We start from the raw sequence: 12138 nt of genomic DNA on the forward strand, positions 1-12138 counted from the left end.
GCTGTAGAAGGTCAGACAATGGCTCTCAGCACGGTGAAAACTCTGGAGTCTCTTAGAACAGACGGAGCTTTTCTCTCATTCTATGAGGATGCCAAAACAGAGCCACAGATTTTGATATTGATGGTCCTGCAGTGCCTCGTCGAAGACGTCCTCCGAAAAAAAAAAAAATGACCCGGCGAAGGATCTCGGTATCACCACAACACTTGCGAAGATTTGTACAGAGTTAAATATTTTGAGGCAGTTGATTTACTTGTGAATGACATTAAAAATTATTTTGATCAGCCAAGATATGTCATTTATATGCAGCTGGAATTGTTATTGTTGAAGAGGAGAAAATTTGGATAAGGAATTTGTGATGGTTACAAATTTTTACGGTACAGACATCAATGCCAAAAATTTTATTGATTGATTGCTCTCCGCCACACTCAACAATTTTTCAGTTATATGATGGCGCCCAGTTTTCATTGGTGGAAGAGAGAACCCAGATACAATGTACCTGGGAAGAGACCACCGACCTCCCGCAAGTAAACTGGGGAAATTTCGCACTTACTGGCGCGAGCGAAATTCGAACCCGCTCCGACCAGAGGTGAGAGGCCGCGTGATATTGAGCGCGATGCTCTAACCACTCGACCACAGAGTCGCCTACCAAAAATTTGAGAATTCAATTTCAAACACTCAAGTGCAATCTCCCCAAAGACATCACTTCTTTCATTCAGACAATAACTGAATTCATCAAAACAGAAGTCATATTGCTGTATAGCGAAACTGCAGTTTTAATTGAACTTATTCTTGTAATACCAGCAACAATGCTACCAGCGAAAGAATGTTCAGCACACTGCGCCGCATCAAATCGTATCTGCGATCAACTAAGACCCAAGTTAGACTAAATAACCTGATGATCCTTCACGTGTATCAAGAGGAGACGGATAATCTGGATCTACGGGACGTGGCAAATGAATTTGTTAGTGAGAATGACACAGACTATCCGTTTTTGGAAAATTCTAATGAAAGCACTGAAAGATTGTGACATTTTAATGAGCCTATTCTGTCACAAGAAAGACGATGTATGTTTCTTTACTTTTAATGGCAGAGAGACAACCTCCAGGGAGGGTAAAATACTGTAAACAAAAATAAGATCCTATTACAACAGGTTCTGCACAAAAGATAAGTGGCATGGTTTATAATAAACATGTAATATGTTATTCAGAACATATCTACACATTTCATGCTAAAGATATCAAATTTCAGTAAATCAAGAATAACATGCACCAAAAGCTTTACAAAGTTATCAAAAATCTTGAATTCTAAATACACACACTAGAAGACTTATAAAATATTGATACTGATATGTGAAAACTTAAATGTAATCATCACAACCTTTGAGAAAAAATTTAAACTGTGAGCAATTTACACAGAGCGATTTACATAGCGAACACGTGAAAGGTCAATATATAGTACGTTCAGAAAATAAGCGAGCGTGCCCCATTTACACAGAAAGAAATAATAACAGCAATGAATAACATCATTAAAGATCTATCAGAGATAAGATAACCATGAAATATCAATTAATCAAATTTAGACAATATAAACTACCTGCATGTCATGATATACTGGCTGCTTATCACATCGGGGTCAACAAGTGTACAATAACAAATATGCGTATGCATTCTTAATATGACTTGCATTTAACATAAAAGTTAATAAAGAGATTAAAAACTTACACTTTGGTGCCATGAAGTTGTGGAAAGTTGGAAGTCAAAATGCATGAGTACGGGTACCATGCCGTGAACGTGCTGGGAGCTTTTTGTAACATACAAAACAAAACCAATCCCGGACAAATATAAAAAAAAAAATCCGGAATCCAGCACACTCCCCTCCTGATTTTTATAAAAAAATCACTACATCAAATTCAATATGCTAAACTAGCAAAATCATACATACATAATACATAAAATCAAATATCAGTCATTATCCATGAAAATTGAGTCACTAATCATCTGAAGATACCAACAGGACAAGATCGACTACGGGTCGAACGAACACACAAATCTTGTTTTCCTTATAGAGTTTGATTTCCACTTTCCTGACAAGGAAATCGTCACTTGGAAAAAGTTTCGTCACTATTGCCATAGGCCACATGGATCTATGAAAATCCTTCTCTCTTACAAGAACAATATCACCGACATTCAAGTTCACTTCTGGCTGCTTCCACTTTCTCCTGACTTGAAGAGATGAGATATACTCTTTCGTCCATTTCGACCAAAATTCATCTGCTAGACCCTGAACCAGTTTCCATTGACTACGTAACATATCCTTGGTCCCAAACTGTGGAAACGGGCATGTATCGTTTTGACCTTTCTTGTGAGTCAACAACACTGAGGGAGACAGAATTTCTGGGTTTTCTGGATCTGTTGAAATGGGCAGCAACGGACGAGAATTCACTATCGCTGAAACTTCAGCCATCAAGGTCACTAATGAATCATGAGTTAGTTTATTCCTATCTTGCATGAGCATGTTATCCAGAATCCTCCTACAGGTCCCTATCATACGCTCCCATGAGCCTCCAAAGTGAGAGGAATGAGGAGGATTAAACTTCCAGGAAGTTCCATAGGTTTCTAGAGTTTTTGCGATTCTTCCATCCTCAACAAATTCTGCTTCAATGCCCAAGTCCTGAATTGCACCCACAAAGTTAGTGCCCCTATCTGATCGCAATAGTTTTATGGGTCCACGAATTGCTACAAAACGGCGGTAGGCATTGATGAATGCTGCACTGCTCATCTCATCTACTACTTCCAAGTGAACTGCTCTTGAAACTAAGCAAGTGAATAAAATTGCCCATCTCTTTTGCTGAGCTGATCCACCTCGAGTCTTACGCTGGAGAACTGACCATGGTCCAAATGTATCAAGACCAACAAAGGTGAAAGGTGGTCCAGGAGATAATCTGTCCTCCGGAAGATCTGACATCTTTTGAAATAGAAATTGTCCACGACACTTTCGACAAGTCACACAATGACGAATAATAGAGGACACAAGTCTCTTACCGCCAATCACCCAATAGCCCGATGCACGGAGAGCTCCCTCTGTCATGTGTCTGCCCTGGTGATGAATTTTACCATGAAAATGTCGCACTAAGAGGATAGCAATGTGATGGTCTCGGGGAATGATCACAGGCTGAGTGTTGATGGAAATAGCCTTTCCATGTTTCAATCGTCCTCCAACTCTGAGAATGCCATTTTCATCTTGTACAGGAGCAAGAGGAAGAATTTTGGATTTGTTTGACAAAGAACGTCCAGTTTGCAAAGAATTGATTTCATCACCATAAACTTCCTGTTGTACTAGTTTCACAATAAATTGTTCCGTTTCAGCTCGTGTGGGTTTGCTCTCATTGTGAAGTTTCCTAATGAATCCTTTCAGAAACATGATAGCTCTCACTAAACTGTTCCATGACGAGAAAAATGAAAATCTCTGAACCCATGTTTTGTGGCTGATCACTTTCATTTTGTTCACTGATATTTCTGGGCGGACCTCAGTATCCTCTTGAGGATTTACAAGCTGAAATTCACTAGATGGTAATTGTACATGTATGTCATTGCGCAAAAGGTCTGGACCCGTTAGGTAAGTTGAATTCACCAAGTCTTCTGCATTGATACGTCTCGTTGCAATGTCAGCAGGGTTACTGTCTGTTGGAATGAAGTACCACTGAGTCGGAGAACTAGCTGCTCTGATCCTATTCACCCTATTGGTGACATACACATAGAACCTCCGTACCTCGTTTGACAAATACCCCAACACTATCTTGCTATCTGTGTAATAGTAGAAATCCTGTGAGGGGATGTTCAAATGCTCTTTCACCAACTCTGCAACTGCAATGGATAGAACTGCTGCGCAGAGCTCAAGGCGAGGAATGGTATGACCATGAACAGGTGATACTTTTGATTTGCCCAGCAAAAATGAAACATCACTTCCCTCATCTGATATCAGTTTTAAGTATGCTACCGAAGCTATTGCGTCCTTAGATGCATCACTGAAGATATGAACCTCTCTACGCAAAGCTTCATGAAATGAAATTGCAGAATATTTGCGAGAAATTTGAAAATTCTGGAGATGCACGAGTGATGTGATCCACCGTTCCCATTTCGATTTCAATTGAGGCGGTAACTCTTCATCCCAATTTACAGGTCCTGAGACTGACATCATTTCCCTGAGAAGCAATTTCCCATACAAAGTCATGGGGGCTGCAAATCCTATGGGATCAAACAGACTATTGATCACTGATAACGCACCTCTACGGGTATAGGGTTTGTTTTCTGTCGACGCTCTGAACACAAATCTATCAGTAGAAATGTCCCATGATAATCCTAGACTGCGCTGAATTGGCGGAGTGTCAGATCCAAGATCCAATTCCTTGAGATCTGCTGACAAATCATCTGATGGGAAATTCTGTAACACAGTTGTGCTGTTCGAGACAATCTTATGCAAACGCAACCGTCCTCCAATTTCTAACGCTTTCTGTGTGCGCTTCATGAGATCAATTGCCGAGTCAGGATCTGGACAAGAAATGAGTCCATCGTCCACATAAAAGTTTTTACAGACAAAATCTCGGACATCACTGTCTGCATTCTCAACGGATTTTCTGAGACAAAAGGTTGCAACAGATGGAGACGGAGAGTTTCCGAAAACATGGACTGTCATCCTGTAGTCCATCAACGGTTGTGAAATGTCATTATTTTCGTGCCACACAAATCGTAAATAATTGCGATGAGTTTCGTCCACCTTGAAGTTGTAAAACATGTGCTCCACGTCAGCTGTAAGAGCTATAGCTTCCTTCCGAAATCGCAAGAGTACTCCCAATAAATTATTGGTTAAATCCGGTCCTTTCATTAATACGTCATTCAAAGACGTTCCCCTGAACACTGCTGACGAATCGAAGACGACTCTAACTTTTCCAGGTTTCTTGGGATGATAAATTCCGAAAAACGGTAGGTACCATTGTTCACTAAGTGTTGGCAAAGGTGGTGCTACCTCAGCATGACCGTTTTCGAACATTTTTCCCATGAATTCAACAACGTGTTTCTTCTTGACTTCATCTTTCTGGAGTGAACGGTCTAATGATTTAACACGCTGCAAGGCTTGAGTTCTGTTGTTAGGCAACAGCTTTCTATTTTCGCGAAAGGGAAGTGGTGCAGTCCAGCGATCATCACAGTCCTTCGTAACCTTACTTTCCATGAGACTTATAAAAAGCTCGTCTTCCACTGATGGACCAAGCCTCTCATCCTGTGGCGTTTTCTCGAAGATCGAGTTTTCTTTGATGGTTAACGTGTTAACACATGGTTCCAGATAGGTTGCTCTACCATTAGCAAGAATGTGAGTTTTGCTAACTGTGATTGTTTGAACAGATTCACGTCCATGGAGAGCTCCAATACAAGATTCACCAACCACAACCCAACCAAGAGGTAATTTGTGAGCGTAGGGTAAGTTATCACCGCCTAACCTCTGATCCACAACATGGTGTGCTTGTATAACGTCACGACCTATCAAGAGTTCTATGTGTACACTGTCATCAACTGGTGGTATGTACGATACCAAATCACAAAGATGAGGAAAGTTTTTCACTACTTCCGGAGAAGGTATTTCATGTCTATTATCGGGAATGTCTGAACACTCGATAAGAGACGGAATCTTAATCCTGACACTATGATCTGCGGACTCAACAACATAATTGTTGCCTTTTCTGCCAGTCGCGGAAACTTTCCCTGAACAGGTTGATAAAGTGAAGTTTATGTGTTCCGAATGATCATCAAAGTTGTCAAACAGTTCCGGTTTTCCAAGGGAGTAATTGCTTTGATCGTCGATCAATGCGTAGACCTTGCGAGCCTGCATGGGTTGGTCCTCATTGTAGACATACACTTGTAGAATTTTTGCGCATGACTTGCTACAAATTTTGTCAGTCCCACAAACCTGTGTACATTTTGTATTAACACCGGTCCGTGACTCCCCTCCATGCCGATTGTCATCTTCTGTAAGATTCTCATCCTTGTTATGAGAGGGTTGCTGTACATTTTGAACACGCAATACATGAAGTCCAGTCGGGTGACTTGTCTGATTACAAACATCACATCGGATAGTCTCTTGGCATTTGTTCTTGGTGTGTCGTTTCAAACTGCAGCAACGGAAACAAAGTTTGTTTTTCTTTAGAATCTCCATTCGCTCTTTCATGGGTTTCTGACGGAAAGTCCTGCACTGATTCAAATTGTGGTTTGTGTTGTGCACGGGGCACATCAATTTGTCCTCAGCTGTAGAGTTTGTAGAAAGTTCCGTTTTCCTTGCGTTCACGCGAATTTGGGGTTGATTATTTGCTGACTGTTTCTGAGAAGATAGTGTGCTAGTGTTGTACTGAAAACTCGGGTCAGTGCGCCATTTTGCCATGTCGTAGATGAAGTTGACAAAATAACTGAACGGAGGAAATAGCATTCCATGTTGATTTTTGTAAGTATTGGCGCGAGATGACCACTTTTCTTGTAGATTGGTCGGCAAGCGAGATACTATTTGGTTTACTCCTGTGGATGAATCATACATTGCAAGCACTGAAGAATAGAGCGGGTTGGCCTTGACACACTGAATTTCACTCAAGAGGTCGTACAAATCATAAAGTCGTTTGCTGTCAGCCGGAGTGTTTGAAAGCTTTGGGAAGTTCGTAAGTTTGTTTCGTAAGCACGCTTCTATCAATTCAGGACTGCCATACCGAATGTCAAGTCTATCCCACAATTTGTGTAATGCATCCACGTGATTTCCTGCACTGGCCGTTTTTATGCATTCAGCCTGCCTGGATGAATCTGGACCCAGCCATTTGATCATGAGATCCAGTTCCTCTGATGGTGTAACTGCAAGTTCTAACATTACAGCTTTAAATGTTTGTTTCCAAGACAAATATTGGATGGGACTATCATTGTATTTAATGAGACGCGAAAGCACTACATCTTTTCTGGCCATCATCCTAGTCATTATCTGACAAAGTTCAACCTGCGAATTGTCTACATGTGGCATCATATTGACTGATGTGTAGCGATTACCGTATTGTGATCCTGAGGTTTGAGTAGTCACCGGATTTGGCTGAGACGGTAAACTCGAATATGGCACAAAGGTAGGCGTTTGAGTAGTCACTATAGAATTTGCCTGAGATAGTATACCCGAACGCGGCATAAAGGTTGGCACTTCGGTATTTAATAAGTGATTCGGCTGAGGCAGTATGCTCGAATGTGGCACAAAGGTTGGCGCTTCAGTATTCAATAGATGATTCGGCTGAGATAGTACGTCTGAACGCGGCGCAAAGGGTGGCGGCAAATCATACACATGACTTGTTTGTGATGAAGTTGCAAGCAAGGGACTAGAGTGTACCATGGTTTGCGTTGGTTGATATGCTGTACGCCAATTTTCATTCATAGGTGTGGAACATAAATTTGCCAATGTCGATAAAGGAACAAATGTTTCACTAGACTGCATAGATGTTTGCACAGTTGACGTGAATGCACTATCAGTGAATTGCACACGAGGTCGCACAGCTGATGTGAACGTGCTATCAGTGGACTGTACAGGCGGTTGCACAACGGATGTCAAAGTACTTGTAATTGCTTGCACAGGTGGCTGAACAGAAGTGTTAGTGGAATTCACAAAATGTTGTTGAATAAATTCACTTGTCCTTGCTTGTCGAGCTTCAGTAATAGATTCTGTTTCTATATCATCTAACTGTTCTGCATTTTTCATCACATTCAGTGCTGATTGTAAGGCTTCGGTTTCTTGTTGGATTTCAAGTAGACTGATTTCCGCTTCCAATGCTGCCTTTTGGGTCATAATGGCAGCTTGTTTCTCGACGTATTTCATTTTCACTTTCGCAGCCTCAAGTGCAGCTCTTTTCTGAATAATCGCAGACTGAGTAGATGAAAGGATTGATCGGCCTGATCCAGATTTAACGCTTTGTCTGTCACAGCTAGGATCTTTTGTTGCAACTGGTGTGCGTTGAGTGAGAACCTCGGTAACAGCCCTCGTTACATTATCTCTTAATTTCAAATGTGAAATCCTTTCTGTTTCGCTTTCAACTGATCTGTGTTTTACAAGAAAGTCAACATAATGATCTGAAAGTCTTTTAAAATCACCACTAGCTTGTTTTATCTGCTTATGTACCATCTCTGTATCCGATATTTCTGGATATTCCTGAAGAGTGGATATTAGGACATCAATTTCCTTTTGAATATGTTTTATTTCCCGATCATATTTCCTGCATCTGTCCATGAACAACTCGGCTCCAGCCTCTGTGAGTTTCCTTTCCCGTTCCATAGCCATGTCGAAGTTATTTTACTATTCTGTCACAAGAAAGACGATGTATGTTTCTTTACTTTTAATGGCAGAGAGACAACCTCCAGGGAGGGTAAAATACTGTAAACAAAAATAAGATCCTATTACAACAGGTTCTGCACAAAAGATAAGTGGCATGGTTTATAATAAACATGTAATATGTTATTCAGAACATATCTACACATTTCATGCTAAAGATATCAAATTTCAGTAAATCAAGAATAACATGCACCAAAAGCTTTACAAAGTTATCAAAAATCTTGAATTCTAAATACACACACTAGAAGACTTATAAAATATTGATACTGATATGTGAAAACTTAAATGTAATCATCACAACCTTTGAGAAAAAATTTAAACTGTGAGCAATTTACACAGAGCGATTTACATAGCGAACACGTGAAAGGTCAATATATAGTACGTTCAGAAAATAAGCGAGCGTGCCCCATTTACACAGAAAGAAATAATAACAGCAATGAATAACATCATTAAAGATCTAAAAGTTAATAAAGAGATTAAAAACTTACACTTTGGTGCCATGAAGTTGTGGAAAGTTGGAAGTCAAAATGCATGAGTACGGGTACCATGCCGTGAACGTGCTGGGAGCTTTTTGTAACATACAAAACAAAACCAATCCCGGACAAATATAAAAAAAAAAATCCGGAATCCAGCACAGAGCCAATAGCCAATTCCTGCAGCTCACTCCAGTACTGTAGTTCCAGTTACAATTTGTATATGAATTCAATAGGAAATAGCTTTTGTATGTTTGTTCGACGTAAAAACTGTTTGGTGGTTTAGCCCTCCTCCTTCATTCAATTTGCTTCCGATGCCTATGCAAACACACAATTATGTCTCTAGCTGTTTAAGCACACAAAGGAAGGGTCGATTTGTTCAATTGCCACATTTTACGTAAATTATGCACACAGAGATATTTCTTTTTTAGATCGGGGAAAGAAGTGTCTATTTCATTGCATTGTGATTTAATCATCTTTGTCATCTTTGGTCGAGGCTATCTGGTACCGCTTACAGGGTGACGACCACGAGTTATCTCATCTTATGTAGGTACGAGTTATCCCTCGTGCCAATTTATAATTCACAATGATTCGTACGAATAATCGTCGTGTGTCAATTCTTTTATACTTATTTCTTGATAGACCAATATTAGGTAAAATAGGTCCTGTTGGAGTTCCATTGTGGTTGGCAAACACATGTATATTTATTATCAATTACGTAGGAAACTTGAATACTTTCAATCATATTCAAATCACTCGGTTCTAAAAATGAGAAGCACAACACTGTTGATTATTTAAAACTCAGATTTTCGACACAACCCGCGTCTAAATCAAGAGACATATATTACATAAGCAAGTATCAAAAAACCCTGACAAATATTAATAATCTACATTGTTAACAAGAATGATACACTGTTGCAGTGAATTGAGAAAAATGGTAATTCTATGCATAAACATATAAATTTTTTTTAATGTATATTAGGTACCGTGTGTTATAATGGATGTATTAGCATCACACCCTCCCCAAAGTATTAGACTGATATTTCTAAATCATTGATGTACAAATTTCGGGCAGAATATTTTAAAATCTTGATACACCATTAGAACGTCGTAGTATTCATAATTTCACGGAATGTTGTGACAGCACATTGATATGAAATACGCTTAATTACAATTAACAATGTGTACACTTTAAATCAACTTGAAATGTTATTTTCCATAGAGGATATCAAGACTTTTACATATTTGTTGTTTGAAAACTGATATCCCTGTTCTTCAAACAAAGACCACGGAATTTGGACAAATGCAGTTGTCTTGATTGTCAAGCCTCTACATATCATATGGGCGGTAAAAATTCAGGGCGGCGACTTTGATTTCAGAAATGCAATGGTGATTATTTCAAATTTGTAGGAAATTGTGAAATATTTATTAGAACATCATAACTGTCATTAAGAACGGCGTAGTGTCATTTCGTAAATGAAATGAATACATGTAAAATGATATTTTTTGTAAAAGACAACCCGAGGTTTAAGAACAAGTCCTCATTAAGTAAGACGATTTTCTATGCACAAGAATATCTTTATACACAAGAAAATAGCAGCAAAATATAATGACGTTTTTCCAACTTTCCCAGAAGTAAGAGATGGAAGTCACAAACATTGTATAATCACCAGTTTATGACCATAAATGTCAATATTCAGTGGCATAGCTTCCATTGAGGCAACCGAGGCAGCTGCCTCGGTAAAAAAAACAAAAACAAAACAAAACTTTTACGTTGTTAAAATGTCGATAGCTTCTGGGGGACACAGCCCCCCAGACCCCCTGCCTCGGTAATATTATAACCCAAGCTACGCTTATGATATTGACTATCTAAAAGCAATCGATTTTGTTTTTAAATCTTGTGCACTTTCAGACATGCAGTACCGATACATATTATATACTCCACTTTTCAATTAATTCCTGATGTCTTCTGTACTTCATTGCCTATAATAGCAGTAGTGTTATTTATTCGTACTAGTTATTTTAATTGAAACTAAAACTGTACAGAACTTCAATTTTATCAATGTATTGAACTTTCTAATTTTCAGTTAACTGATGATAGTAGTTTATAACGTTTAATTTGTCAGATGCGCAAGATATGCTATGGTCTATGTTGTAACATACTATGGGTACCAACTTAAAGCACCTTCCCTCTAACAGGTACCAGATTATAAAGCACACTCTCTAACTGGTACCAGATTATAAAGCACTCTCCCTCTAACAGGTACCAACTTATAAGGCAACCTCCCTCTAACAGGTACCAACTTATTAAGCACTCTCCCTCTAACAGGTACCAACTTATAAGGCAACCTCCCTGTAACAGGTACCAGATTATAAAGCACTCTCCCTCTTAACAGGTACCAGATTATAAAGCACTCTCCCTCTAACAGGTACCAACTTATAAGGCAACCTCCCTCTAACAGGTACCAACTAATAAAGCACTCTCCCTCTAACAGGTACTAACTTATAAGTCAACCTCCCTGTAACAGATACCAGATTATAAAGCACTCTCCCTCTAACAGGTACCAGATTATAAAGCACTCTCCCTCTAACAGGTACCAGATTATAAAGCACTCTCCCTCTAATAGGTACCAGATTATAAAGCACTCTCCCTCTAACAGGTACCAACTAATAAAGCACTCTCCCTCTAACAGGTACCAGATTATAAAGCAACCTCCCTCTAACAGGTACCAACTAATAAAGCACTCTCCCTCTAACAGGTACCAACTTATAAGGCAACCTCCCTCTAACAGGTACCAGATTATAACGCACTCTCCCTCTAACAGGTACCAAATAATAAAGCACTCTCCCTCTAACAGGTACCAACTTATAAGGCAACCTCCCTCTAACAGGTACCAGATTATAAAGCACTCTCCCTCTAACAGGTACCAGATTATAAAGCACTCTCCCTCTAACAGGTACCAACTAATAAAGCACTCTCCCTCTAACAGGTACCAAATAATAAAGCACTCTCCCTCTAACAGGTACCAACTTATAAGGCAACCTCCCTCTAACAGGTACCAGATTATAAAGCACTCTCCCTCTAACAGGTACCAGATTATAAAGCACTCTCCCTCTAACAGGTACCAACTAATAAAGCACTCTCCCTCTAACAGGTACCAGATTATAAAGGAACCTCCCTCTAACAGGTACCAACTAATAAAGCACTCTCCCTCTAACAGGTACCAACTTATAAGGCAACCTCCCTCTAACAGGTACCAACTAATAAAGCACTCTC

The 12138-nt window shown here is 39.5% G+C and overlaps 1 protein-coding gene and 1 long non-coding RNA gene across 2 annotated transcripts; both read right to left on the reverse strand.

The window, feature by feature from the left end:
- Positions 1-1065: 1065 nt before the first annotated feature.
- Positions 1066-3609, reverse strand: LOC130053187 (uncharacterized). Its single transcript, XM_056159884.1, has 2 exons — positions 1722-3609; positions 1066-1118 (listed from the first exon to the last, which is right to left on the reverse strand). Exon 1 carries the CDS (start codon positions 3496-3498, stop codon positions 1990-1992), a length of 1509 nt encoding a protein of 502 aa, XP_056015859.1. The 5' UTR covers positions 3499-3609; the 3' UTR covers positions 1066-1118; positions 1722-1989.
- A 4768-nt stretch (positions 3610-8377) lies between these two features.
- Positions 8378-9000, reverse strand: LOC130053194 (uncharacterized). Its single transcript, XR_008801702.1, has 2 exons — positions 8877-9000; positions 8378-8430 (listed from the first exon to the last, which is right to left on the reverse strand). It is a non-coding gene; the product is annotated as an uncharacterized LOC130053194 (long non-coding RNA).
- Positions 9001-12138: the final 3138 nt, after the last annotated feature.

The sequence above is a fragment of the Ostrea edulis genome, chromosome 3, assembly GCF_947568905.1.
Source record: "Ostrea edulis chromosome 3, xbOstEdul1.1, whole genome shotgun sequence".
NCBI classification, from domain to species: Eukaryota; Metazoa; Mollusca; class Bivalvia; order Ostreida; family Ostreidae; genus Ostrea; species Ostrea edulis.

Coding starts and splice junctions, on each gene's coding strand:
- LOC130053187 (XM_056159884.1), bottom strand. CDS start 3,498: ATGAAAGTGATCAGCCACAAAACATGGGTTCAGAGATTTTCATTTTTC.